The 26,844-nt window shown below is 47.8% G+C and overlaps 6 protein-coding genes across 32 annotated transcripts in view; 3 read left to right on the top strand and 3 right to left on the bottom strand.

The window, feature by feature from the left end:
- Positions 1 to 48: 48 nt before the first annotated feature.
- On the top strand, positions 49 to 3,653 carry LOC114849913 (serine/threonine-protein phosphatase PP1-beta catalytic subunit-like). Its single transcript, XM_029141731.3, has 8 exons — positions 49 to 203; positions 1,229 to 1,360; positions 1,443 to 1,673; positions 1,765 to 1,869; positions 1,994 to 2,065; positions 2,167 to 2,318; positions 2,597 to 2,731; positions 2,802 to 3,653. The coding sequence occupies exons 1-8, from the start codon at positions 152 to 154 to the stop codon at positions 2,904 to 2,906; spliced, it is 984 nt and encodes a 327-aa protein (XP_028997564.1). The 5' UTR covers positions 49 to 151; the 3' UTR covers positions 2,907 to 3,653.
- On the bottom strand, positions 2,401 to 6,742 carry bpnt1 (bisphosphate nucleotidase 1). 4 transcript variants are annotated; one of them, XM_041069568.2, is made up of 10 exons: positions 6,606 to 6,742; positions 5,773 to 5,906; positions 5,424 to 5,528; positions 5,217 to 5,324; positions 5,091 to 5,139; positions 4,821 to 4,904; positions 4,530 to 4,621; positions 4,263 to 4,460; positions 4,070 to 4,175; positions 2,401 to 3,983 (listed from the first exon to the last, which is right to left on the bottom strand). In XM_041069568.2, exons 2-10 carry the CDS (start codon positions 5,890 to 5,892, stop codon positions 3,832 to 3,834), a joined length of 1,014 nt encoding a protein of 337 aa, XP_040925502.1. In that variant the 5' UTR covers positions 5,893 to 5,906; positions 6,606 to 6,742; the 3' UTR covers positions 2,401 to 3,831. The 4 variants fall into 4 exon arrangements, with proteins under 4 accessions (XP_040925502.1, XP_040925501.1, XP_040925500.1 ...); XM_041069567.2 differs by having other exon boundaries at positions 6,426 to 6,689; XM_041069566.2 differs by having other exon boundaries at positions 6,402 to 6,689.
- Positions 6,743 to 6,835: 93 nt separating this feature from the next.
- Positions 6,836 to 7,848, bottom strand: saysd1 (SAYSVFN motif domain containing 1). The gene is made up of 2 exons (XM_029141740.3): positions 7,663 to 7,848; positions 6,836 to 7,390 (listed from the first exon to the last, which is right to left on the bottom strand). The coding sequence occupies exons 1-2, from the start codon at positions 7,846 to 7,848 to the stop codon at positions 7,067 to 7,069; spliced, it is 510 nt and encodes a 169-aa protein (XP_028997573.3). The 3' UTR covers positions 6,836 to 7,066.
- A 225-nt stretch (positions 7,849 to 8,073) lies between these two features.
- grcc10 (gene rich cluster, C10 gene) lies at positions 8,074 to 9,441 on the top strand. The gene is made up of 4 exons (XM_029141741.2): positions 8,074 to 8,159; positions 8,589 to 8,642; positions 8,731 to 8,907; positions 9,019 to 9,441. The coding sequence occupies exons 1-4, from the start codon at positions 8,153 to 8,155 to the stop codon at positions 9,156 to 9,158; spliced, it is 378 nt and encodes a 125-aa protein (XP_028997574.1). The 5' UTR covers positions 8,074 to 8,152; the 3' UTR covers positions 9,159 to 9,441.
- A 38-nt stretch (positions 9,442 to 9,479) lies between these two features.
- LOC114849880 (cytospin-A-like) overlaps positions 9,480 to 26,844 on the bottom strand; it is a 47,667-nt gene continuing 30,302 nt past the window's right edge. For 2 of the 9 annotated variants that reach the window (XM_029141680.3, XM_029141679.3), the window contains 13 exons: positions 22,493 to 22,584; positions 15,870 to 16,135; positions 13,328 to 13,445; positions 12,113 to 12,517; positions 11,965 to 12,038; positions 11,332 to 11,873; positions 11,176 to 11,263; positions 11,007 to 11,082; positions 10,895 to 10,931; positions 10,636 to 10,732; positions 10,434 to 10,550; positions 10,271 to 10,330; positions 9,480 to 10,151 (listed from right to left, as the gene is read on the bottom strand). In XM_029141680.3, the coding sequence (XP_028997513.1) occupies positions 10,062 to 10,151; positions 10,271 to 10,330; positions 10,434 to 10,550; positions 10,636 to 10,732; positions 10,895 to 10,931; positions 11,007 to 11,082; positions 11,176 to 11,263; positions 11,332 to 11,873; positions 11,965 to 12,038; positions 12,113 to 12,517; positions 13,328 to 13,445; positions 15,870 to 16,079 (1,914 nt within the window). In that variant the 5' untranslated portion in view covers positions 16,080 to 16,135; positions 22,493 to 22,584 and the 3' untranslated portion in view covers positions 9,480 to 10,061. Of the gene's footprint in view, positions 10,152 to 10,270; positions 10,331 to 10,433; positions 10,551 to 10,635; positions 10,733 to 10,894; positions 10,932 to 11,006; positions 11,083 to 11,175; positions 11,264 to 11,331; positions 11,874 to 11,964; positions 12,039 to 12,112; positions 12,518 to 13,327; positions 13,446 to 14,039; positions 16,136 to 16,443; positions 16,583 to 17,251; positions 17,983 to 22,492; positions 22,585 to 25,046; positions 25,139 to 25,303; positions 25,379 to 26,844 lie in introns of those variants that run through there. The other 7 variants (XM_041069564.2, XM_041069563.2, XM_029141678.3 and 4 more) reach the window with 6 other exon arrangements.
- Positions 16,688 to 26,844, top strand: part of LOC114849863 (disks large-associated protein 2) — a 46,969-nt gene continuing 36,812 nt past the window's right edge. For 11 of the 16 annotated variants that reach the window (XM_029141635.3, XM_029141636.3, XM_029141622.3 and 8 more), the window contains exon 1: positions 16,693 to 16,827. In XM_029141635.3, coding sequence (XP_028997468.1) covers positions 16,716 to 16,827 — 112 coding nt within the window. In that variant the 5' untranslated portion in view covers positions 16,693 to 16,715. Of the gene's footprint in view, positions 16,828 to 17,224; positions 17,280 to 18,070; positions 18,694 to 18,733; positions 20,216 to 20,237; positions 20,900 to 26,844 lie in introns of those variants that run through there. The other 5 variants (XM_029141626.2, XM_029141627.2, XM_029141634.3 and 2 more) reach the window with 4 other exon arrangements.

Below are 26,844 nucleotides of genomic sequence, written 5' to 3' on the forward strand. Positions count from 1 at the left end.
ACGACTCCAGGAGTGTATATTTATAAAGTTTGGGTGTTTTAATGAGACCGGGGTCTTTTTAAGTGGCTTTAATGAGACGCGCTGACCTCGTGCCGTCGTCTCTTTGATCCTCCGTGTGGCTGCGCTCAGGACGCACTTCCTGGGCAGCAACATGGCGGAAGGCGAGCTGAACGTTGACAGCCTCATCTCTCGGCTCCTGGAAGGTAACCGTCGCGCAGCGCCGCGGCGTTCAGCTCTTTCGCGTGCCGCGCTGTCGGAGGGACGCGCGCGGTCATCGACACACCTGAGCGCCGTAGCTGCGGACCGTTACGCTAGCTAGCCGATGCGCTCGCGCTCCAGGTGTAGCCGCGGCAGCGTTGTCATGGAGTCACGCTCGCTACCTGCTCGCTAACGTCGCTAACTCACTCTGGTCTCGCTGCTGTCGGAGGAATACAGCTAACTGCAGCTATTTTTGTATATCAATAAATATAAGTCTGAGTGCAAGACGCGGGCTCGTGCCTTCTTTCGTTCATCAAAGAACTGATATAATCGGGGAATGTTGTGGTTGCTAAGTTACGTTAGATAATCTAGTCTTGATAGAACGTAGCGCGAAAAGTCGGTCGGACACGCCCCCTGTTGCGTAGCAGCGCGAAATAACGAATATTATTTTTTGCACGATTTTAATATAATTTATATTTTCTTACTAATAGAAAATATGAATAAATAAGATCTATTGCATCTGCAAAAATCTTTAGATGTTAAAATGATTATTTATTAATTATTTTTACTGTTTCCTTTCTCTTTTATTTTTCTGTGATACTGCCCTACTTCTATGAGAATGAATTATTCAACACAGTAAATAAGCTTCCAGCAGTTCTAGCCAGGACTACTGTTACTCAGCAACCTTGTTTAGACTTTGAACATGGAGCTTTCCTCTAACAACACCCCACTTACTCGCATACTTCCAGCTGAGCCAACAATCTGTTCGGTCTGTGTCTGCCAGTTTATAGCAACTCACGTTGAGTAAAGTACAGCGCATGTCTGGTCTCCAGCAAAGGCATTAAAAGTGCATAGTGGTGCAGATGTAAACAAAATGAGGGCTGATAGACAAAACACATGATCAGATCCAGCCACTCAAATATGACCATTAAAGTCATCATATTTGACAACTCTGTTAAAGCTGATTTATCCTTTACTTACTCTTCTGTACTGGAGATTGAGCCCTTGTTGACTGTCGGCCTCTTCGCAGTGCGAGGATGTCGTCCAGGGAAGGTGGTGCAGATGACGGAGGCTGAGGTCCGCGGGCTCTGCATCAAGTCCAGAGAGATTTTCCTCAGTCAGCCGATTCTGCTGGAACTGGAGGCTCCGCTCAAAATTTGTGGTGAGAAAACCCGCTATTCTCGTCGATGAAATGCACTGAAACGTGATACTGGTGAAACTTCAGATCAACATGAAAATTGCAGGCGACATCCACGGACAGTACACAGACCTGTTGAGGCTATTCGAGTACGGAGGGTTCCCACCAGAGGCCAACTACCTGTTCCTCGGGGATTACGTGGACAGAGGGAAGCAGTCGCTGGAGACCATCTGCCTGCTGCTCGCGTACAAGATCAAATACCCAGAGAACTTCTTCCTGCTCCGGGGGAACCACGAGTGCGCCTCCATCAATCGCATCTACGGCTTCTATGATGAGTGTAAGTTAATACACCTAGCACGGGGTTCTTTCTTGCATTTGGATGAGAAGAATCACCATCAATCCACCACATTTCTTGCTTTTGTCCTCAGGCAAACGCAGGTTCAACATAAAGCTCTGGAAGACGTTCACAGACTGTTTTAATTGTCTACCTATTGCTGCAATTATCGACGAGAAGATCTTCTGCTGCCATGGAGGTTTCCTAATGATCTGTTTCATTGCAGTCATGGATTAGAACATATTGAAGTCTGCACCTGAATGGGTTTAAATGTTAGACTTTTTCATCCTTATATCTTGTGTTGTGTGACCTGCTCTTCTCAGGTCTCTCACCTGATCTACAGTCAATGGAACAGATTCGACGGATTATGAGACCTACTGACGTCCCAGACACAGGTCGGTCCTTTTGCTTTTTCATTTAATGAACCCCAACCATCAGCTGATGCGTAAAATCTGCCTAAAGACTTTTCTGCCACTGTGCATCTGATGCGTCCCAGGCTTGTTGTGTGACCTGCTGTGGTCAGACCCAGACAAAGACGTCCAGGGTTGGGGAGAGAACGATCGCGGGGTTTCCTTCACTTTCGGGGCCGACGTGGTCAGTAAATTCCTGAACCGCCACGACCTGGACCTCATCTGCCGAGCACATCAGGTAACAGTTCTACTACTATTTTTTACCGAAAATTATACTGCAAATCTGTTCTTCCAGTTTCCAAATACAACAGTAACAAATGTAGAAACAGAATCAATGTATTTTATTGAAAATAATTATTTGTACAAGTGAAAGTTACAGAATTTAATTCAAGGCAACTTCTTTAAAAACGGTGAATCACATGTAGCCACGTAGTGTGACTCTCACTGTAAACATCAACGCATGCAAAAATGTATATGACAGACGTCCCATCTAAAATGAGGCCAAATTGTTCCCAGGTTGTTGAAGACGGATACGAGTTCTTTGCCAAGCGGCAGCTGGTGACGCTGTTTTCCGCCCCCAACTACTGCGGGGAGTTCGACAACGCTGGCGGCATGATGAGCGTGGACGACTCCCTCATGTGCTCCTTTCAGGTGGACAAAGCCGTCTGTTGACTCAATGTGCTGCTGGCGTTTTTATTACTACCGTCCTCCCGTCTTTTAGATCCTGAAGCCGTCGGAGAAGAAGGCCAAGTACCAGTACGGAGGCGTGAATTCGGGTCGCCCCGTCACCCCACCCCGCACCGCTCAAGCCCCCAAGAAGAGGTGAGCGGCTGGCCCTGGCTCTCCTCCTCCTCCCCTGGTCCCCGACTGGTCCCTGCAGGCGCCTCAAACACTCAGCCTTTTCTCAGTCTGCTTGATCACGTTTAAACAGAATCTGCAGGGTCCGTGCTTGTTCTATGGGTATTTCTATGAACATGTGAGTGGTGTTTCCTTTTCCTTTCTCTGATGCCATGGTACGTGATGAACTCAGTCCGTTCAGCAATATTAATATAAACCTTTTTTAGGAAAAGTTGCTTCACTGCCCGTGTCGTGATGTTGTGAACGCATGCACGCCGCTCCAAGGAATGGATTTTTGTGAAATAAGCTAATTTACTGTACATTCTTGCAATTTGGATGAGAAGATCATTACCACTGACAGGTTTGTACCGTTCTACCGTTCTGGCTAATATACTCTGGCAGCAGGATTGGACCCAATGCCTTGCAACCAGCAGCACATAGAAATAAAGTCTCAAACACAGCCTGCATGAAACAGCAAATAAAAGCATCAAAACATATAATTATTAGGTTTTAGCGGTGTCTGTATGCAGCATTGTTCTAACCTGTGGACAGATCCAACTGGAGCAGCAATGGTCTTCTCATCACTATATCGAATGGTCACACTATCCAAAGTGTTTTTTTGAGTTTTCCTTTCAGCATCACCCCTTGACTTTGCTATGACTTTCCTTTTGACCCAAGAATGTTGGAAACAGAAGAGTTTGTATTTAATGAGTGAAATAAATGGACGTGTTGTTGAGCTGCTCTCTGTTGCTGAGTAATACAGTACATGTACCAAAATACTAGTTTGTGCAGTACACTGAAATAAACAGTGTATAATCAAATAATCATTTAAAAACCTAAAATTAATCAGTTATTAGAGTTGATTCCATGGCTCCATGTGAGGGTCATGAGTGTTGTTCCTACTGAAGCAGACCTCACTCTGACTTAAGCGCTTGCAGCACTGACTGTGGTACTCTGCTGGTGTAGTACTCGTGGTTGCGCAGCGTCGCTAGGACCCCGGTAGAATTCATGTGTTTTACATTAGCGTCATAGCGATACGCGTTGCCGTAGATGTCAGTGAGTTTACCTGCACAAGGACAGAAGAGTGCGACGCAACGTTTAGCAAACATGCAGCACTTCTGATGACGCGTGTGCCATCAGGTGGGTTTTTACCTCCGACGGCTTGTAGAACGGCCTCTGGAGCGCACGTGTCCCACTTCTTGCATCCGATGCTAGCGAAGACGTAAGCGGAGGCTCTACCCTCGACAAGCTGGATTATCTGGAGAGGGATTACTGAATATGATCAATTTCTGTAAAAGTCCAACAGAAGCTTTTGGCAGAACAGATGACACACAATGCGCCTCACCTTGTTTCCAGCACCACCCACTCTTATGACTTCATGAGGCTCCATGGCGTCTACACAGTCTATCACCAGCTTGTTACTGTGAGAACGAGTGGTGGTGACGATGCGTCTGTCACCTGGAACCTCCTGCAGCTCGAATCCAAAGGCACCCAGACCCACCATTCCCCATATGGTTCTTCCTAAAGCTGCTCCTTCTCCAAGCTGTTGAAGATCGAGGGTGGATTAAGCAGAGTGGTTAAAGATACAGCGACAGGTTGGTTGAGTCTGTACCTGGTAGTTGTAGAAGGGCTGGTTGATGACGCCTGCGATGGCTCTGCCTCCATATGCGATGCCGATGAGCACAGTCACGTTATCCAGGAGCCCTGAAGTTGGAGCATAGCAGCATGTGAGCTGGAGGCCACAAAGCTGCTGGTTAACTGCACTGTAGCAAGCAACACATGTGAAAGGGGAGGAAAAGAAAACTGAAGTCTGAAAGATTTCTCCTCGTTGGTTGCGAGTCATTAACATTAAGTCTATCGAGGCTTATTCTAGTTGCTGCTGCCTTCTATTAGTTGCTCGTACACAGAGCTGTGCTGTGAGGCTTCGAGGTGTCCGGCCGGTTGTGTGGAGTCCTGGCTTCAGTTTGCCGCCTGAGACACATCGAAGCTGGAGTGAGCAGAAAGAAAGAGCAGGAGCAGAAATACACACAAAGAATAGACAAAGGTGAGAAGAGACAGTGAAGCGAGCCAGAAACGAGGCAACAACTGCAGAGCACAGGTCGCAGAGAATAGGATAAAAAGCTGTGTGATGTGTGTGTAGGTGGACTCTGTAGGAATCATATCTGGAGCCTACCTTCAGTGTATTCCTTTGTGCCGTCAAGAGGATCAACCCATACAACTATCTGAGAAAGACAAAGGGAACTGTGTGAACCTTTATCCACCGTGGTTGAACCGAGTAGCGGAGCTCAGGAGCCGTTACCTCTTCCTCCTTCAGCTCTCTGTATTCTGCTGGACATGGCTTGTGCAGGATTTCCTCCTCCTGGCCAGTCTCCATGAGGTCTCCGCTCACCTCCTCCACCGGAAGATCCTGCAGAAGCAAGATTTACCGCACGTGGTCTGTTCTCAGGGAATTACTGAAGCCTGTCCAGGGCCATTCCAAGACATTCCACGCCCTTAATCCACTCACCTCTTCTCCGATGATGGTGATTTTGGGGAAGCGCTTGGAAAGTGAAGCACAAATGCTCTGCTGTGCCAGTCGGTCTGCCAGTGTTTGCAGATCATTAGCTCCCGTCTGTACGCGAGAACAAAGATTCAGCTCAGTTAAACATTGTTCACTGAGGTCTTATCACTTAATAATAAAACTATTCAGGCTCTGTTTGAGATGAAAATGTATTTAAAGAAAGTTCTTGGTAATGATTAAACTTACCCTGAATATGCGTTATTATTTCAGGGTCACTTTAAAAGGAACTTCTCTTTGACGTGTCTAAGTGGCTCAAACCGCTGCGTTTGCTGTCTTACCTACAGAGTAAACTCACCTTCTCCACGATGCCAAGTTCTCCACTATGAAGCACCCGCCTCACTATTGCTCCAGCTTTCTCTGCCACGCGGTAGGCAGAGGCCACCAGACGCATAACCACAGCAGGACTTCCAGACATCACTGACAGTTCACCTTAAAGATATTACACAGGCGATGACGTCATCACCAAATACTACACAAAGAAGGCATAAAAGCATAAAAACATCTAATTATTAGGTTTAGAAATGAAAGAATATGTAGATTTTAAACTCTAGTGATTTGGTAATTTTTGCATTTAAAATAAGAAGGCTGCAATGAACGAAAGCTGAAATCTTCTCTATCTACTGTCTTCAGATAAGGTTCTGTTTATTCCTAAATCTCTTCCCCAAATGCGCTTTTTTATCATTTAATTTGGCAGCAATTCGGTTGCTTAATTCTGCACATTTAATATCAACACACATTACAGTTAGACTCACACTTTCCTTCTCTCTCTGAATTTATTCATTAACTGTTAAAAACGAGCGATTGCCTTAGATTAGTTACTTAGTTATTTACATGTACATAGTGACACAAAGGGAAACAAGCTAACATGCTAAAGCCGCTAGCTGGCTCAAATATTAATAAGTATGTTGAAATAAGAAAACTCACTGTTTAAGGTGACATGATACTTACAGACACTAACAGAGAAAGAGATACGCTTGACAGCTTTAACGACTGGAGTAAATTGAATTTGTTGGATGCAGGAAGTGCAAAATGTTTGAACCAAAGAGTTAATACGCGCAATCAAGATAGTCATCTGCCTTTCTAGAAGCAACGTCACTTTATTCGTGACATTCAGAAACATTTACTCACAACACACGGGCAAACGGTCCTTACACCAGGTCTAAATCTGGCGGAGATCCAACACAACTGTTTTACTTATATTGGTTTTTAAAATCAGACACATTCCGCATTTGCAGCAAATGCTGAAGTACACGACAGAGAACTATCTTGCTGCATTCCGCTTACGTCACATCCGTGGCCAAAGTCGCGACAGGTTGTACCTCGCCTGTCTACTGCCCAAATAAGACGTGGCCTTGCTGCATAGTTCAAAGTGCTTTATTCATTCATTCTTTATTTGATACTTTTGTTTGGTGTCTGTGTTTAAGTTTGGTTCAGGTCATTTTCTACTATTCCCTTATTCCCGCATTACATTGTGAACTGATTAGACAGAATCATCAGTCTTCCCATTACCTTGAGTTACATCATCAACCTTATGCCACACTAGTAAACTGATTTGTACCAGTAGTTAATATTAAACAGATGGAACAGTTTTATCTGTTAGCCAAAGGTCTGTATCCCATCTCTCCCTCCAGTTGCTCTGCTGTGAGAGAGCCCAGCAAAGGCTGGCAGTCCGGATTGAAGACAGAATACGCGCTCAGTTCTCCAGGCTCACGGGCTGCTGGGCTGCGGAGCCCTTCATACATCCAGTAGAAGAGGGAGATGACAAAGAAAGGCAGTCCAAACTCCAGCTCAACAAACAGACCGAGAAACACCAACCACAGCAGGAATTTCAGCAAAGTGAGGTTTGTGATCACAATCTGCTTTGAAACCAGCCACCTGCCCAGGGAGCTGTCCAGCAGCCAGTCGCTCTGTTCCTGCACAGAACAAGGGAGGTCTTGAAATGTTCATTCATTTACAACCTAAATCTAAAAGATCTTGAATGCACCATAAAGAGGTAAAAAATCTGAAAGCGATTTTAATGGGCAATTTCTGGAATTACAAGCATGTTTCCTATGGGCAACAGCTTCAGTTCATCTGCAGCATATTATACAAATTAACTTTGACCCAGCCACCTTCGGTCAACATCCTGGTACATATGAAAAGTTAATGTTTTTCCAATCCAAACGCAGCAGCACCGTTGACTCACCCTGCTTTGGGAGCCTTGAGGTGAAGCTCGGTTGTCTCCTGACACCTTTGGCTGTTGACGACCAGCTGTGTCAGAAGGATCACACGCGTCTGTTTTTGGTGTGTGCTCTGTACCAACCACCTGATCCTTCACATTAGCCCTCTCAGCCTGTCGTCGAGCTCTGAACTCCGCCAGTTTCTGCTCCATCGATACTAAATTAGCGAACCAATTAACGTGGTCTACGATGAAACGGCGTTTCAGTGACAGCGGCTTCAGACAATGTGTATATCAGCTTTAAGTCTACAAAAACTACACCAATTGTGACTCTTAATAACCGGTTATTACATGTTGTCAATATTTCGTCTTACTGTTAGCTTAGCAAGGCGTTTGTTTACCTCCTACGTCAGCGTGTAACTCGGAGAACGTCCTGCCGTAAAGCATTCATTAACTGTCGCAAAGACTGCCGTCGTTTAGCTCGTTTTACAGGGCGGCTTCCAGCGACGCTGTTTTCATGTGTGGTGAGTTTACAAAGCTCTGTTCTTACGTACATTTTTAGGTTAATGTTTTTATTTACATGTATGTCATATGTTTTGGTGAAATCGGCAACTACCCTGGAGTAATATTAGCTAAGACATATACATGTTTACAAATAGTAAACAATCGATGGTTCGGTGAAAGAACGTGAAATTACGGCTGTCCAACTAAACACCACACATAGCCTTTTTTATAAAGATATTTATAGAGTAAACACCAGGATTAATGTAATAAAAAATAGAATAAATGAACCTTTAAATACCTGAAAACTGCTGCTGATGTGAACGATGAAGCAGTTCATTGATTTGCATTTTGATTTGATTGATTAACGCTTCGCTTTCAAACATTTGGTTTATTCTGTTAAATTAAATGAAGAATTAAATTGCATCACGATGAACCTCATCTCTCTGCAGACATGGCCTCAGCTCCAGCACAGCAGCCCACCCTCACTGTGGAGCAGACCCGAGGTGAGGACAGCTCTAATGCGGTGTAATGTGCGGTGTTAAGCTGCCCTCGATTGTACGTAAAGCGACTTGATGTGAAATCCGTGTGCAGTGGTGCTGAGCGAGGTGATCCAGGCCTTCTCGGCCCCAGAGAACGCTGCGCGGATGGAGGAGGCCCGAGAGAGCGCCTGCAACGACATGGGCAAGATGCTGCAGCTCGTGCTGCCCGTGGCCACCCAGATCCAGCAGGAGGTGATCAAAGCCTATGGGTTCAACAACGAGGGAGAAGGTGAGGCAGTGCGGGGACTTCTCCTTAATCACTGCCATACAGTTGTTTTTTGTAAATGAAACCGCTGCAACGGTTCAATCTCATCAGTTTTTCCCTCTCTCTTTTTTTTAGGGGTGCTTAAATTTGCCAGACTGGTGAAGATGTATGAAACCCAGGACCCTGAGATCGCAGCCATGTCGGCTAAACTGAAGTCTCTCCTGCTGCCTCCTCTATCGACGCCTCCCATCGGAGGGGCCATTCCAGCCTCATAGGAACCGTTTACCTTCACTGGTCGGCTGCAGTTACGTTCTTTAAAGGCTAGGAACTTCTTCATACTGTCATTTACACATCTTATTTTCTTCAGAGAATATTAAAACACAAGTCTTCTTATTGAAAGCTTCTTTACAGCAACGTTAAATTATTTCTTTTTCAATATTGCAGTATTTATTTCGTACATTACAAATTTGTTGTCACTGAAGCGTTAATATTTCCATTAATGTTGTCTTTTATACCATTTTATATACTGTCTTATGTTGTATTAAAATGTTTTGTGAATCTTTGTCTCTACATATGTAATAATAGAATTTACAAGCTTATGTTTTACAGGACTTTATTATTACAATGAGGAAAAAAATCTTATGATTACTGTGTCATGGTAAACATTCCTGCTCCCTCTTGTGTTGTTGGTTGCAGATAGGGCAAGATTATTAAGATATTACTCAAAATAAATACAACAGAAGCACCTTTCTAAAATCATCCACGCCACACCTCCTTCTCACCTTATGATTAACCAGTAAAGTGCTTATTTTTGACAAACTGTGCAAAACCAGTAAATCCAACACCCAGTGACGAAGGTAACGTGACCACTGAGAAGGTTTATAATGTGCTGTAGGGATTTTCAATGGCCGTGTCCCGTGAATATTCACCCAGCAGCTACGGTGTCTGGGTCCAGCATAAAATGGAAATAGAAGTAAAAATATTGGGGGTAAGAAAATCATCACTTTCTTTCATCTGGGGTAAGAACCCTTTTAGTCTGATAGAGACTGCTGCATAAAATCATTTAAAGTCTAATACTGTTGGCATGTTTAAAACCCTGACTCTTGATCTTCTGAACCCTGCGCCCTCTAGTGGTGAACAGTGTCTAAGTCCAGTCAGAGGAAGAGGAGATGAGGGCTTCACATCTCAAAGTGACGGAAGATGCTCTCGACGTAACCCAGAACCCTCTGCCAGTCCGGCCCGCCTGCCTTCAGCATCTCCTCCACTGTCTGTCACGATAAACACAAAGACACGAAGGCTGAAATATGTAACAACCAAGGTGAACCACACTTACATAATTGTTATTCACACTGTATATAAACAAAAGTTAGAGTGGATAATGTCCCACCAATGTGGCAGTGATTCCCATCTTTTCCCCCGTCTTAAAAGCGAGGTCCAGATTGTCTTCCTGTAAAAACAACGTTCAGGTCAGAGGAAGCTTTATCATCCAAGCTTTGACACCTTCACCTTAGTGAAGTATCATCTTATTAATCCAATGAAACCAGTTTCACCTTGTCAGCCGGGCTCAGGCTTTCATAGGGGATGTGAGTCGGTACATAGGTGTGATAAAGAGCACAAAAGGCCAAACCGTCCTCCCAGCTGCTGCTGAAGTTGGTGATGTCAATATTCTAACGAGCATTAAAATAGGTCAGTAACAGTGGAGCACGCTGCTGCCTGGGTGCATTTAGCCTAACGACACCGATGCGACCCCACCTGATAACTCTGGGTTCGACTCTGGCACCAGCGCAGCAGAGAGTTCCTCCTGGAGCCTCCGTGGCGCCTCAGCAGAGCGCTGAAACCGTCCTGAGGTCTGAAAGGTCAGGAAACACTTCAACCATGAATTAAAAGACAATATATGACACACTTGGTGTTTAAATGTGGATCTATGCTAATCTCTTTATGCTAAAGCTCAACATTTTTCAGCCCGTATCGCTCAGTGTTCAAACAAAGAAAGGGTCCAATAGTCACTTACTTGACGGAATCCGAGCTTTGATCGTCATCCTGTTTGACTGAAAGACACAAAGCCAGTCACACTCACGTCTGTGAGTCACTGGTGGAGTGAGTGGACAGGTTTGCGGACGTACCGGTGTAGAAGCTGGACCAGCTGTCCTGCCGCTGTAGAATGCGATCCACCCTCCTCCTCTTCGTTGGCTCTTCTTTCTGCAGGTTTCAGGTCATAATTTAACGCTCTCAGCTCACTCAGAACTGGGGAAACGCTCCAAACACTCCTCCTGGGGAACTGTGAAGCTGTACCTTACAGAGCGGCAGCGTTGTGCTCGTGTTTTTGGAGGTGTCGCTTTGACTGGTGGAGTCCGGTGGAAGCGGGAGACGTGAGAGGCTCCTGAAAGACAAACCACACGCGTGATAGGATTCGGTTCTGTGGACACGTGATGCTTTATTCAGACTCACCAGGATCTCTCAGACAACATGACGATCCTCCTCGGATCTCTCTGACCGCGTCCTCCTTCCTTTTTCTTCTCCTCCAGAGCCGCTACGCTCTGAAGGTAGCCCTCCGCCACCCCCTTCCCTGACAGAGGCATGTTCTCAGATCCAGCTTCATCCTCGGGACCCTCATCTTCGTCGTTTTCCAGATTTGCCTGGTTCTTCTGCATTTCCACGTTGTTGTAAACAGCCTCTGCTTCCTGCACGGCGTCCGTGTGGTCAGTCACTGAGCGCGTCGTCCTCAGAGCGTCCAGCTCGGCCCGATCCTGCTGCTGCAGGGTGAGCTCAGACACCCGGTGGCACAGGTCCGCGTGCTCGGCTCTCAGGACCTGCAGCTCCGTGTCCTTCTCCTGCTCCCTGCTGAGCACCTGCGACAGCTGCTCCTCCAGCGTCCTGTGTCTCTCCTGGAGCGAACTCAGGGCCTGGTCCGACTCCACCCGCAGGCGGTCGGCCACCGACACCGCGACCTGTAGGTCGCTCTGGAACTGGTGCCACTCACACCTCTCTGCCTGTGGTGGAGGACGAGCGAGAGAAAAAGAGAGAGATGTAATGGAACAGAATCTCTGGATCCGATCTATGTGGTCTGTGGCTACAACTGACCCTCAGCGTCTCTTTTAATGTGTCCACCTCCTCAAGCAGCTCCTCTCGCTCTGAAATCAGTCGTCTGAGCAGCTCTGACAAACAAATCAGCAGCAGCATGAGTGGAAATATGACTAAAAGAGCCTGAGGTGAACTGACAACCACCCACCTACTGATCCCGTGGTCAGGTCCGTGTTGGGGTTCAGACCCACTGAGGCCCTGTAGTGCTCCATGAGGCTGAGCAGGACCAGGGTCACCTCCTCCCCCGCGCTCTCTGCTGCAGCCTGTGGCTCCACTCCGCCGTCTCTCTCCTTCCAGCTCTGCTGCGACGGGGACCGGGACGGAGACGCTCGGCTGCCCGGGCTCGCCGCCGCCCCCCCGGCGCCGTTGACGCTGATCACGTCCCACTCGGAGGCAGCGGGCAGCTTCTGGGTCCAGTCTGCGACCGGAGAGGTGGGGGACGGCGTCCGTGCCTTATTGGAGGAAGCTGCAGCTGCAGAGGATAAGGCCATGGCAGCCAGCACTGCTTCAGAGGGAGTGGTAGGAGGAGTGTGGAAGAAATCTAAAGGAGAACCTGAGAGGCGGAACAGAAACGGCCCGAGCTTCAAAATAAACTCAGGGAAGATGAAGAATGTGCTGAATTCAAAGCGCTCCTTGTCTTCGACGCAAGCAGCCGGCTTCCACTCGCTTTATTACTGTCCTGGGCTGAACTGATGCAGCAGAAAGCCTCTGCTGCCACACACACACACACACACACACACACACACACACACACACACACACACACACACACACACACACACACACACACACACACACACACACACACACACACACACACACACACTCTCTCTCTCTCCCTTTCTCTCTCTCTCTCAGCGCGTTCATTTCTACAGCTACAACCTCCACCTGCTCCGACACCGTCTTCCTCCCCTCCTTGTCCTTGTCTTCTGCTGCAGGATTCTGCCGACTCATCACTTCCCTGCCAGCGGCTCGATGCCGTCTGCTCGGCTACATCCTGCGTACTGACAGCCCGCGGCCCAAATCCAGCAGCAGCCTTTTAGACGGCTTTACGTGACAGTGAGCGGCTGCTGACGCATCAGACGCTTTGTAACCGCAGCCAGACTTCACTTCTGTCACCAAATAAGAATTCTGACTTCATGAAAATTTGTTGTCATTTCTTGCAGTTTAATTCTTTTGTCATGAGGAACGCATTTCAACTGATGCCTTCAGTCTAAAGCCTCCTGTTATTCTTCTGCAAAGCTTCAAAGCTCTTGTCTTTAACTCTGAGGAACAGCAGTCTAAAAATAATCAGCCTCACAGTTCAAGTGCTTTGTGGAGTATTTTCATATTCCAAAATACAGCGAGTGTGGTGTTGACGAACCTGTCGGACCGTGGCCGTCTTTGCCAGCGTGGTTTCCCATGATCCCGCAGGGCTGGGTGTCTGGAACGGCTCCTTCAGCGTCCTTCAGCGTCCTGTTTGCGAGGCCTGCTGCTGCAGCCTGAAGGGGGAAGAGTAAATATTACCAATATTACATGAATAATTCACGAGTGTGACTCAGAACTGAAGAAAACCTGAAAGGGAAAAATGATGGGACTCCTCAAACAGAACAGCTTCAGACTAGCAGGTCAAAGTCCATCCTGCTTCGTCAGAGGCAGCAGATGACAGTTAGAATATTATACATAAAAATAGACACAACATCATTATCAGCAAACCGGAACCAAACTCCACTAAACTCTCTACTGGTTTCAATTCGTCATGGTATTAGTAAAACATCCACCAACGAGCGCTGAATGACACCAGTGGCACGTGCTGATTAAGAACTGCACCAGGCCACCAGAACAAACTCAAGTGGGGCTAAATCCCCGCGCAGCTTCGGGAGCGACGCTCCGAATTAATGAGGGTTGTGGTAATTATCAACACGGCCGGAAAACGCGCAGTGCGGAGCCGTTTTACGTTCAGCAAGAAGACACTTCCAACCGTCACCTCCGCAAACGCAGTCTGGAGCCGCGTTCCAGACCACACGCACGCGGCAACGGCGGCTCCCACGCGCGTGCGCGTGCACACGCGGACGCCCGCGGGTCCCGTCTCGTACCTGCACAGCGTGGGCCGCCGGTGCGAGTCCTCCGGGCGTCCGTGCTCCGCGTCGGCGTCCGACCAGCGACGGCGCGTGCCCGCGTGGATCACGCGGAGAGAGGCGCCATCCGCAACTTCGCGATCCCTGCTTCTCCTTTAAATCCAATGCGACAAAAAGCCGACGGGACCAAGCGGTGGCGCAGCAGCGGCGCGTCGGACCTGCGTGAACGCCGTTAGCGGCATCATCCGGAGCAAAGTGGGCCGAGAAGTCCCGAACTGCGTGTTGTGCGGAATTAAAATGCCGGCGACTATAAGCAGCGGGGGGTGGAAGCGGTTACACGGGCTGGAGGCGAATCATCCTTTGTTAACGCAGGTGTGGCAGACAGGTAACAGGTCACAGCCTGACGCAGCACGGAGGCGCGGACGTCACAGCGCCGAAGCACAAGGCGTGAAACAAAGGGTTTAACTAACGAGGAGCCAGTGGAGCATACGACGCCTCACCGTCAAACCTGCACAACCAGAAAGTGTCATTACAGACAAAACGCAAGAGCCACGCGAAGGCAGCTGCCTATGGAGGAAGATGAAGGAGGATGAAGAAATGGCCCGTGGTTAAATTCATATAAAGGGGAAGAACAGAGCTCAGCTAACAGACCGGACAAGAAGACTCTCAGTCGTCTTGAGGCTGAGTCACGGAAAGTGTGGACTCATAAAACAGACCTCCAGATGTGCGACTGTCGCTCGCTCCACATGTGTAACAGTTCTCCATTCCTGTGCAACTTGTTTAAAAACAATCGACCTGCACCTGGATTAAGACTAAATCACTATAAAACTAAAGCCTGTAATAAATCTGGTCCTCATCATCGAGTGCGTCAGGCAGGTGATGACTGAACTGTGCTGCTGTTAAACAAACGCTGCAGTAACGCAACACCGCTCACAAACGTTTGAGGACAATCTCATTATTATTTTTTAACTATGTATATTTAAAAAGGACATATGATAATGCAATCAGCACCATGGACAGGGATCCGTTTCTGGCGCCACCTGGCGGCAAATGTTTTTTAAACCACAGATAATTAAAGAAAAGTATTTATTTCTAAATGTAGTAGTAGTTTAAATGTTATATATAACAAATATACATTTTATAAACGGGCAATATTGTAAAATACATACACACATTTATGCAATAAATTTATTGAGTTGGGAAATTTGATCAAATAATTGCCTATTACACACACACACACACACACACACACACACACACACACTGATCAAATCAGATTTTAGCTTTTAGCGCATTTCTGAGAAACTTCTCCGTACAGTTTGTACTTGCAACGCAGCAGAAAGTCGACACAGCGATGGTGCGTGTGCTATTGTTGCAGAGTTTCCTCCTGTGTCTCTCCCTCCCCGTGCTGTGGACAGAGGTTAACAGATGCAGGCAGTTCTCAGCTTCTGGCTGTTTTATGCTTTTTACCCACACGGTTTCTCTCTGACCCAGAAGCACCTCAGAGCAAGAATCAGCATCTCAGCAATCAATGTCCTCGTGTTTCTCCACACTGCGCCCACGCACTGTTATTACCATAAACACTGTCTGCAAAGCTCAAGGCGCTTCAAAACACCAAACTACATGCATTTCCCTGGATTTTTTTTTAAATACACACAAAAACTTTACTTTTGAATACATTTTGACCCAACTTTGTTATGAAGACAGGGAGGAGGAATCTGCTGTTTGCTGAGGTTTCAGAGACGACAGCAGCAGTGGTGTTCAGTGTGATGTGAACACTATGGCCACTGAAACAGAATGTCCAGACATTGAGTTACAGTCTGCGTGCAGCCGCTCATCATGACGCACCTGAAGGAATCCTGGTATTAATGTAAGGCATCGACTCAACCCCGGGCTCTCCTCCCTCTGACGCCCTCTCATTCGCCTCCATCCAGCTTCAAAGTCGCCAGGACTTTGGACCGACTCCCCAGTGTTTGTACGAGCGTACAACCAAATCCTCCAGTCAACAGGATGGAACCCTTCCACAAGCAGGCAGTTGGGCCGGTTCAGCTCATCCATTCACGTCACAGCGGGGAACCAGTTTGGACTCTAACGTCACCTGTACAGATGTTCACCTGGCAATCAATAAAAAAAGTTAAATCATAATTTCAGTACTAATCATAATTCCTTCTGTTTGATCTAATTCCATCAGGCTAAAGATGTCACCTGGACATCACCATTTACTGCAGTTGGTTTCTGATATGTTCATATTTTATTTAAAGTCAGTCAGAATATTTAAAAATCCTTAAAAATTCTCCAAACTGGCAACACAGTATGAAATTAAAATGTGTGTATCTTTTCTGTTTGTGGGCATTAAATAATCTGCGAATGAAGTTCGTACATGCAGATTCATTCGCTCTTGTCCAATTAGAACGAGTCACACCTTGGCAGGACGTAATTCTGCGTGTGGCGCTTGTTCCCGTCAGTGGCTGGAAACAGCTGCAGGTGCGGGTTCGGTGAAAATGGCGCCTGACACAGGCTGCCTTTTTACGAGGAGCCGTGCCATCGGCGGCCACTGCGGCATCACGGCATCGTTGTAGGTCCTGTGCGGAGAATGAAGTGTGCGGCCGAACCGGGACCCGCTCGCAGCGTCAGACGCCTTCATCATGGGCAGCCGCGACCGCTGTGCCGCGGACGCGTCTAAGCGCCAGCGCCATGAGCTTCTTCACGGATGCCAGGGGACGTGACCGCCGCGCGCTCGTCTACTACCCGTTCACCATCGAGGAAGAAGTGACCTCCGAGGCGGAAGATGTCAGCGCTGAAAAAGGTACGAGGGGACGCGGCGGTGTCGCGTGTCCGTGCATGCCCGTGTTCGCGTCGCACCTCCGTCAGGTCGGTCCTCGGCGGCGGCAGCCGGGGCGCCACACCTGGACGCGCGCGCGCGCGCACCTTTCGAAAACTTCTGCAGCGCGTGACTCACTCATTTTTCAGTTGCGTCGAGGCGTTTTGCGGAGGCATTTTAGGGGAACATGTGTTGGAGATGGAGCGAGGGTGGAGGTGTGTGTGAGGGGTGGGGGCGGGGGTGAGGGGGGGCAGCTTCTTTCCGTCAAGTTCCCTTCTGTCTGTAAACATGTTCCCATTGTGCTGCGTTGAGTCAATGCGTGCATGTGTGTGACTCGGTTGTACTGTACTATATCTGTCATCCATCTTTTCATCTATCACAGGTGTTACCATGGCTACTACAGACTCACTGCTGTCTTTTCTTTGAGAAGGACCCAGGTAAGAAGTGGGATGGGTGTGTACAGTAAGTCTCTGCTCCGGGGATTTGCCTTCCTCACATTCAGCCGACGGACTCACAGACTGCTCCAGACTGTTCACAGCTACTTGATTGGGGATCAAATCTGCTGCTGGTCGTTCAGTAACGGATCAGAACCAAATCCTGAGCTCCATCTTCATTTTTGCCCAGAAACAGTCCGTGAGTCACACTGTCGCACTTGATGACATGTTCCTTCATTACCATAAACACAGGCTGGGTCATTAGTACTCGCTGTACCATGCTTCGCTGAGTGAAGCCATGTGTCAGACCACAACAGGGCAGATGTAGAACGGACCGGCACCTGTTGCACACAGCTGAGGATACAGATTTAGAGAGGATCGAACAGAACTACAATAATGATCTATTATTATTATTATTATCTTTGCTGGAGGATTTGCTCTCTTCATTGCAGAATAACAGCGGCCATCTTTTGATTTCTGCACATGACTTGAAGTGGCATCAATGAATGTTTTTGGAAACTGGGAGAGCAGATTTGGCTGTGAATCACTTTAACAGGTGTTTGGCTGCAGTCTCACGTTGGTCATTGTGAATCACGCAGCATGACGTCTCCTCTCAGCGGAGGTCACAGCCCTGAGAAACATCCCAGGAGCAATCCAGCAGGAGGCTGCTGCAGTTATAGACCATCAAACAGGCGCGGGTCAGCAGAAACCTCAATACATCAGCTGCAGCGCGTCTGAGGTGAAATGAAACCCTGGTTTTAACAAAGTATTGGACAAAAAACACGAGTTTGATGACTTTTATCGCAGTCAGTCAGTGTTAAACAATTTAATTAATGAGTCAACACTTCAGGTCAGATCTGTCTATTTTTACAGACTGCTCATTAAAACCTCAAGTCTGCACGAGCACGTTTCGTCCGACACCAGCTGTCGGCAGCGTTAATACGGAGCCGTTGTGCGTCCGTGCTAAAAACGGGCTGACGGTGGCGTTTCAGCCGAGCACGCGTCCCGGCTTATCTGTGAGTTAATCGAGTGTTTAGCTTTTCTCGTTATCTCCAGCACCAGAATTGGCTTTTTATCATATCGTAGTCAACATTTTCTCAAGGTTGATGCAGAGAGTTTATGAACGGGTGAAGCGTCATTCAAAAACAGGCGGCGAGGCTCAGGCTCAGCTGCTAAACTTCTGGACAACTTCAACGTTTAACACCAATAGGATCTATTATATAATAATAGCTGTATCTATTATTTCTACTACTTTAGATCCTGTGGTTGCAGCGCCGTGCTCCAACACTAGGTGGCGCTGTTCGACAACCAACTGCTGCTTGAACAAGTCCACTGATGCACGTTTCAGTCTTGTGGTGACCTGGTTGCTCCACGGTTTGCGCCGGGACATTGTGTCTTCAGTGAAACGACATTCACGGTGACGTACACAAACCTGCTTAGTCAGATTCAACCAATGTGACTTATTCCGGTTCTTTATCCGCGTTGGAATCTCGGCGCTCCACATTGTGTAATTACAGCGCTGTCATCTTATTCGATGAGTCTCACAAGCCGTCTATTACGGACCCATCGCGACTGTTTAGCAGTTGGCAGGAGGGACCGTGGGCTGAGGGCCTTTGTCTCTTCATACACATTCACCTGCACAGAACTATAGAAACAGGAGACCAGAATGAGTCATCAGATGATTTCACGTTTTCCATTTATGGGCGTTCCAGGCTTGAGTTCTTGTACAAGGTTGTGCATCTTTGTGTCATTTTTGTGTCACTCTCTTTTCTTCTGCTGGTCCTTGCCTCCTCTTAATCAGAAATATGCCAGCTCCCCCACTCTCCACTCAGAATACCAATAGGTCTTACCTTACACCTCATCCTTCAAAGGATCGGCATCTTTTCCTTCTTTAGACTGCTTTAAATGCAGCATGGCTGGTGAGCGGTACTTCATGTGTTCTGGATGATGGCATCTGCACTTTTAATTTGGATCAAAGGTTGCCTCAGGACTCTGAAAGGCACAAAGTGTTGTCATTTGGAGCGTTTCTGCATATCTGAACTCCTGTCCGTGCTGCGCTCCCATTGGCTGGCTTTGTTTAACTTTCTCCATGGAGAGTGTGTCATCTCGACACCTGCACATGGCCCGAGAAACGTGTCTGATCCGGGCGACGTCAGCAGGGTCCCGACAAGATCGGGAAGCGACCCCCTCCCTCCTGGTCGGAGGAGTGATGTCATCGCACGGAGCGCGTGAGGCTGGCTGAGGCGTTATTGAGCGTGATGCTTTAATAAGAGCACGTTCCTCAGTCATTAGGAGAACATAGAGCCGGGAATCTGAAAACGGGGGCAAGCGACACGGCAACACGTCTGTGACTTGTTACAGCCCCCGGAGGAGGAGGAGAGCGAGGCAGAATGCACACGGCCACGCAGGAGCGAACAGGCACGGCATGAGCGCGCATGCTGATGGAGACAGGAGAACGTGGAGGCGCAGAGCTGCAGAATCCTGAATCCAGCCCGCGGAGAGTCCGCGTCCGTGTTTTGCCGCGATCTGTGGGAGCAACATGCAGCTCGCGCCGCTGCCGCGCACTGCTGCAGTGGAGGAGTAAATGCGGAGCCCAGCACTGCTCCAGGTGATCCACAGCAGCTCAGCCCGGCAGACTGCTCCCTCCTCAGCCTCCCCTCTCCTCCTCCTCCTCCTCCTTTTCCTCCTCCACCTTCTCTTCCTCCTCCACCTCCTCCTCCTCCTCTTCCTCCACTGTTAGTGCTCCATTCCTCAGAGGGCTTTGAAAAAAGAAAAAAAAAAATAAGAAAGGAACGGAACAACAGAGGAGGATCCTGCTTTCCCCGGTCCGCTGTCAGATGTGAAGCACCTCTGCATGACTGTCTGCTGCTTCCCTGTCATCTTATGAAAAGGCTCTGCATATGTGCTCCAATGTCTCCGGAACATAGGCTCGCCGCAAGGTAAAGAGATTCATTCATTGGCAAAAACCTTTTCTCCAGACACTGGTGTGGAACTGGTCCAGCCTTGTGTGGATTTAACAGGTAGATGAGAAGTTGCCACAGCAGATTAGGTAATTGGTATTCCACGCAACAGAACGGAGACGGGGGGAAACGCGTGAGGTACGACGAATGCACCCGGCTTGGGTTTCGGTGTGAAAGTGGCGGTAGTCATGTGTGTAGTTCCAGCACGGCTCAATCACAGCGATCCATGCAGGTGTGTGCGCTGATATGTATGTGTGTAGCAGCCTCCAGCGGGGTGGGAGGGACTGCTCCTTAACCAAGGTTCGCCATGAGGAACAAGGGGATTTTGATCTTGTCGCTGAACCGGCTCCCATTGATGTTCTCCGGCCGCAGACTCGCTCAGATCAGACCGTACTCTGTGATGCTCCCTCGATCATTATGTAATCGCTTTGGAAAAATGATTTTCCCGTCCGTTTCTATGTGTTGATTGAAGATGAGACAGAAACAGGGTCACGGCGGTAGCGGCAGCAAACCGATGGGTGCAGTGGGACCGGGAGAACTTACGGCATCGCTCTGTGGTTCAGGAAACCTCATGGCTGCACCGTAGGACCCCTCTCAAATCTCTCAATCGCACGCTGGCTCCTACAGCACGAAGCCTGCACCTGTGAGTGACCCCCGATGGAGGTTCGTCACGTTCCCTACCCACACGGACACAGACGAACCGGTGCTGCAGCAGCAGCCACATCCTGCGCGGTGCCGTCTGACAGCGTCTTCTTCGCTTGTACAGATCACACACTCGAACATCGCCTGCAGAGCAGACGCTTATGACTGGCAGCGTTAACATGCAGGCTGTAGTCAGAGGGTTTGGGCGCGCTCTCCTGTACATACAGTGAGCGCAGGCACGCCTACAGGATCTGCATATGTGCTGGCTGAGGCAGATGCGTGCACGGAACTGGGCTGATTTCACGTGTAGTAAGGCATCGTTTGTCATGTGTGAAACTGGGATGCGGGGGAGGATCTCGGAGGAGCTTCCAGCTTCCAGGTGCCTCTCGCTGCTCTGATTCTCCAGCATAGATACCGAAGCGTCAGGCTCTCGGCGCTCCCAACGAGAACGAGCGCAGAATCCCAGGAGCCCCTAGAGGCTGCACTGGTTAAAGCAAGTGAACGGTGGCTCCTACATCAAGGCACTCATCTCAAAATGGTAAACATGCAGGTGAAGCCAACAGTTAGCATAGCTTAGCATAAAGGCTAAGTCTGCTGTGTGGCTAACAGCTTCATTTCCTTCATGATAAATTTACTATACAAAGTGACCATAAATTAAATGATGGGAGAGGATCATTTAATTAAATGATGTCAGCTACTTTACAAGGGTCAACCTTGTTGGGAGCGTGATTGTGTTTCCGCAATGAAATATCACGTGTGACACTGATCTCGCTGTCTGAAGGTGGAGGAGAGAAGGGTCAAGTCTGCAGGCCATTAATTTCTACAGGCTGTTTCACATAGATGAAGTTTTAGAGATTTGAAACACTGTTCTGCAGAATGGGATCAATAGAACGGTTTGGCGTTTTTGCCTGAGAAATTTGAATCTCCTGACATTTCAAACCTCGAGCGGCTGAGGTCTAGTGCAAAGAGTCAGACAGGAGGTGTGACCACCATTCAGACTGTCTGCGTTCAGACTGCTGACATGAGACAGTGGATTTAATGGTGGTTCGATTTCAGAGTGATGAAACATCCTCTGAATGTTGGAAAGTATTTTAAATGTCAGGTTCATTATTTTGTAGGACACCACAACTTATTTTCCGTGTCCTATTCTGGGAACGGACGACTCAGTCGTTTGACACAGTTTGTGAAATTGCAAATTTGTTTATCTCCCCTCTCGGTATTAGTCACAGTGTGCGTTTGCTTTCTGGATTAAAACTGCGGTACATCTGGCTGTTGATGGCGTCTTCTCTCTTTGTTTTGCTGCGGGGGTTTGGAGGTCAGGATTGAATGATTAACCATCCATTAACTGACGAGCTAATTCGCTGCACGGTGCAGAGCGGGACAACAACAACAAAAAGCCAGCATGTCCTATTAAATTTGAAGTGTTAAAGCAAAACAAATGTTGATAACACAACCTCTGTGTTGCTGTATTCACGGCATATCTGAAAAGAATTGCTCAACAATCTGACGGTGTTTTTCAGAATCTGTTCTTCAAATGATCGCAAGGCTTCTGAACACTGGTGAACCTGCAGCACATTATGAAACGGGACGATTGGGTTTCTCTCAGCAACCTACCTGCTAGAACTTCAAACCGCTTCCTCCGACTTGCCTTACTCTTGCATTTCGCCAGTTGCGCCTCAATATTTCCTCACCGGGTCTGTCAGCGTCTGCAAATCACAAAGCAAAGCCGACACTTTATTCAGCAGCTTGTGAATAAAAATGTAAATGACGGCTTTCAACTTGCAGATCACATCAGACGCAAACACAGCGGACGAGTGCAGCCATTGTTTTAAAGCGTCTGCTGGCAGCTCAATTATGATACTGTACACAACAGAAAGCTCCATTGTGAAGCACTGTGCAACAACTAATACTCCTACATCATATCAATGCAAATGCAACTAATAATGCATGTGTTCATCACAGGCAGTAAACGTCACACACGTACTCTGATGTTTTGACTTGACGTTGCAGATCTTTAAATGGCTGCAGGTCACAACAGAGGCTGCAGCTACTGATTGTCTTTTATTATTAAGTTTATCAACCAGCCAACATTTAAAATGTTCCACCTACTTTGGAGAAATAAACAAAAACTGACATTTGGTATTTTTTGCTGGAGAAGTGGCTTAATTAGGTTCCGTTACTTTAATCTGCTCGTTTCCTCATTTGCAGAATCCGTATTTGTTAGCTGCTGCAGTGACCCAGGACCCCCCAAAGGGATCATTAAAATTTCATCTAAGTTTGGCTTTCTGTGTATTTTCCGGGTACCTGATGTTCAGTCCTGTGGCGAAGCAACGAGGAGCTGGATAGAAATCACCAGAATCCTTGTTGCTAGTTTGTGCTCACTACAACACCATGTTAGGTAGTAAGAGAAAGCGTGTGGGCGTCCGAGTGAGTGGAAGAGTTTGAATACAGAGTGTTTAGAGGACTGAGCTGGATCTGGGAACCAGAGAGCACGACTGATACCATTTATTGTTTTGTACCGAGAACGTTTGGAAACTCATCATCTGACGGCCACTTGTGACCAAACGTAATGACGGTGAATTAGCAACACGCATGGAGCTGAATGTCAACTGTACAATAACAAACCAGAGTAGGATTTAGTTTGCATGGACATCGTCCTTGTGCTTCTCAGATCTAAATCTGGAGAACTAGAAGTGATGTGCGCGTGAGGAGGAGCAGATCTTTGGCTCAACCTTGAGTTTCTCTGCACCATTAATTTAATGGCAAATGGATGCGCACTTGTCACTAAGTGTCAGTCTGTAACAACCTCACTTTGGGGGTTCATTGTGCTTCGGCGTCCTGGCTCATGCTCATGCAAAGGTTCTGCTTCTGAAGCAGCATCAGCACCGAGATTTTTTGGACTTGACCCAAGAATGGCTTCCACTTTCCATGTCAGCTGTCAGTGTTTGGACACAACACAGAAGCCAAAATGGTAAATCTGAGGCGTCTGCAGGGAAATCGATGGCCAGCAAGGATGAGGCTGTTGGAGCCCAGTAAGCTAGTTAGAGCGTATTGACTACTGAGCATGAGGAAAGCCCTCATCCAGGTGAGCCTGTGTGGCCGTTAGCTAAAAAAGCTGTTGGCATTAATGATGGAGTCAGACCCTTGTGTGTGTGTGTGTGTGTGTGTGTGTGTGTGTGTGTGTGTGTGTGTGTGTGTGTGTGTGTGTGTGTGTGTGTGTGTGTGTGTGTGAGTGAGTGAGTGAGTGAGTGAGTGAGTGAGTGAGTGAGTGAGTGAATGAGTGAGTGTGTGGTTTCTCTAATGAGGACTGGATTCATCCACCGTCTCTGACAGTACGCAGAGCGGGATATGCTGCTCTCCAGCCTGTTTCCATGGAGATACTCCGGAGCTGTAGCGTCCCCACCCCCTCTAACCCACCACTCACCTCCTCCTCTGCTGTACATTCCTGTGGGGATCTGGGCCAGGGTGTATGTGTGTGTGTGTGTGTGTGTGTGTGTGTGTGTTAACAGGCGCTGAAGCACTTATGGTGCCATTGACGGATGCACTGATGCTATTGTTGTAGCATTAAGCTCCACGGCAGAATGCGCAAGTCTGCAGCTCTGTCTCTCCAGTAGTGTGACTTTACTGTGTGTGTGTGTGTGTGTGTGTGTGTGTGTGTGTGTGTGTCATAGTAGTAGCTGCTAATCTTGAAGCTCCGCTGAAGCGAATGTCAAAGTGTGTATGTGATCGTCTATGTCACCGTGTGTTACTGAGGCTGAGTCTTCAGCCTCTGAGTGGCTATTGACAACGTGTGTGTGTTTGTGTGTGTGTGTGACATGGTGAGTCAGTGATGGAGCGACGAGAACAGCGGGCTGAGGACGGTTAGGAAGCAGACCAAAACGCAGAGGGCGATGGTGTGATGCTGAGATGAATGGAGGCCGGATGACCCCAGACATGAGCCTCGGCTTCTCAAAGAAGAAAAAGCCTGCTCATTCTCCTCCACCTTCGCAGCTGCTGTATGTGCATCACCCCGAGGCTGTAGAACCACAAACAGACTCTAGTGGTTCTCTTATAAGGTGACAAAAGCGACAAGTGATCCCCGGCCAGACAAAGAGGCCACCGCAGGGACGGAGCGCGTCCAAAATAGCTGCAGAAAGGATGTGTCTTGGCAGAATGAGTCAGTGCAGACCTGAACAGTGGCGGGTTCATGGAGACCAGGGCATCCCCCGAAGCAGCACCGTCTAATCCTGCAGCTTCGCCCTGTCAATATGCAGCCGCACTCTGTTTGAAAAGCACATCTGCTAGTTTGTCTCAAATACGTTTTCCCGCAGATAAACCTCAAATTATTTTCTGCCGCACTCAAACAAGTTACACATTAATATTAAAAGCATGAATTCCTGCATTACTTACTGTAATTTATATTCAACACATACAGACCAAACCTACTTTTATGTGGAGATTCATGTCCACTTCACCAACTCAAGTGCCTCTTGCAGCTCTGTTAGTGATCAGAGTCCTAAGCTGCAGACAAAAAAACAAGAATGCGAAAATATTTATAGCGACTGGTGGGTGTGAATTTGGAACCTGCTGAGCATTAATGGCCAGAATGGTCCGACTCACGCGGGGCGGTGACGCCTGCCAGGTGGTGCTTGGACAATCACAGTCCTCATAGTGATGTGCCAACGCGCCTCCTAGTCAGGCAAAGGGGAGAAGCCACAGACAGGATGATGCACCGGCAGGGACAGAGCTCCGTCGTGATCCGTGTCTGTAGCATCGCCTCCAACGTGAACGCGAGTGTGTCTTCAGGAAAGTATTTTGCGGGTGTTAAGCCAAAACGCCCGAAAAGAGCCGATGTTTAAATGGAAAAAAACAACAATTTGACATTTGCTTCGTTCCAAATAACTGTGTTCTGCAGTCTCAGTCGAGCGCTGCTTCATTCTTCGAAGGCTGGGAGCGAAGAGTGGACAGTTCCACATTTCTGGTCTTTAGTGTTTGCGTTCAAACACAAAAAGTCTTCAGTCATTCGTTTGAATTTCAAATGACTTTGACAACCAGAAGCTCTGCCCATGTAGAAGGTTTTCACTTCACCCTCACAAGCTGCTGCCACGGCCCTCGGTCTGAACCCGAACCCTTGGCTCATGGGCACGACTCTGCACATTCCACTCAAGCGTTCAAAGACGAGATATTTAGCAGCTTTGTTGATATTTAATTTAGAGTGAAACAAATGTAAACCTCTGGAGGAAAAACAATTAGACGACACGCTGAGCTGAGATTACTGCTGAGGTTGGGAGACCACACTGGCAAAGTGGGTTATTACTAGACATTTAGACGCACACAAACCTACAGTAAGGTGTCAATCAGTGTTTGTGCACATGCGATGGCACGTGGCTGGAGTCCAACCGGTTACTATGAAGCCTTTTAGCAGCCTCAGCGTTCCCTAATCGTTTTAATCGTGTGGAATTAGATACAGTAGATCTGTTTATCACCACAGACACACAAGAAGCTTAAAGACTGTGGCCTGTGCTCTGATGTGTCGTGACACACGCGAGTGAGAACACCGACAACAAAGTCTGGCACCCTGCTGGCGGCAGTTTAACTCCAACCTAATTATGGGAAAACTGGAGACAGCACGAGGTGAAAAGTGTTGACGTACGCCTGTCAGTGGTCGGAGTCATACCGGAAACTTCCCTGGCTCCATTTTAAACACTAGTATCTGTGAGGGCAGGCTAATTATACTGGGGTTGCAGCCTTATTCACATATTATTCATTAATATTTCAGTGTAGCCAGGGAAATTCTCCATTGAACAAAAGAAATATTTCTGTGACCTAAATTAAAACAAAACCAAATCAAACCAAAGTTTGATCTCAATTTTCTGCACAATCTGTCAGCTTCTCTGTGATCTGCTCTTTGTTGATTGTCCAGGTGCAATTTCCACAGTATTAGGAAAATGCATGAAAGGCTGACTTCTAATAAAACTTTATTTGAA

This window comes from Betta splendens, chromosome 24 (assembly GCF_900634795.4).
Source record: "Betta splendens chromosome 24, fBetSpl5.4, whole genome shotgun sequence".
Taxonomy (NCBI): Eukaryota; Metazoa; Chordata; class Actinopteri; order Anabantiformes; family Osphronemidae; genus Betta; species Betta splendens.

Bases quoted from the DNA above. Each gene is read 5' to 3' on its own strand.
- LOC114849913 (XM_029141731.3), top strand. From the start codon at position 152: ATGGCGGAAGGCGAGCTGAACGTTGACAGCCTCATCTCTCGGCTCCTG. The intron at 204-1,228 runs GTAACCGTCGCG...GCCTCTTCGCAG, and splicing joins CATCTCTCGGCTCCTGGAAG to TGCGAGGATGTCGTCCAGGG. The intron at 1,361-1,442 runs GTGAGAAAACCC...TGAAAATTGCAG, and splicing joins GGCTCCGCTCAAAATTTGTG to GCGACATCCACGGACAGTAC.
- bpnt1 (XM_041069566.2), bottom strand. From the start codon at position 6,597: ATGTTTCTGAATGTCACGAATAAAGTGACGTTGCTTCTAGAAAGGCAG. The intron at 5,907-6,401 runs GTGAGTTTTCTT...AATATCTTTAAG, and splicing joins GTATCATGTCACCTTAAACA to GTGAACTGTCAGTGATGTCT. The intron at 4,622-4,820 runs GTACGAGCAACT...CTCCAACTTCAG, and splicing joins GCCTCACAGCACAGCTCTGT to GGCTCCTGGATAACGTGACT.
- saysd1 (XM_029141740.3), bottom strand. From the start codon at position 7,848: ATGGAGCAGAAACTGGCGGAGTTCAGAGCTCGACGACAGGCTGAGAGG. The intron at 7,391-7,662 runs GTGAGTCAACGG...TGTTCTGTGCAG, and splicing joins CTCAAGGCTCCCAAAGCAGG to GAACAGAGCGACTGGCTGCT.
- grcc10 (XM_029141741.2), top strand. The intron at 8,643-8,730 runs GTGAGGACAGCT...ATCCGTGTGCAG, and splicing joins CACTGTGGAGCAGACCCGAG to TGGTGCTGAGCGAGGTGATC. The intron at 8,908-9,018 runs GTGAGGCAGTGC...TCTTTTTTTTAG, and splicing joins GTTCAACAACGAGGGAGAAG to GGGTGCTTAAATTTGCCAGA.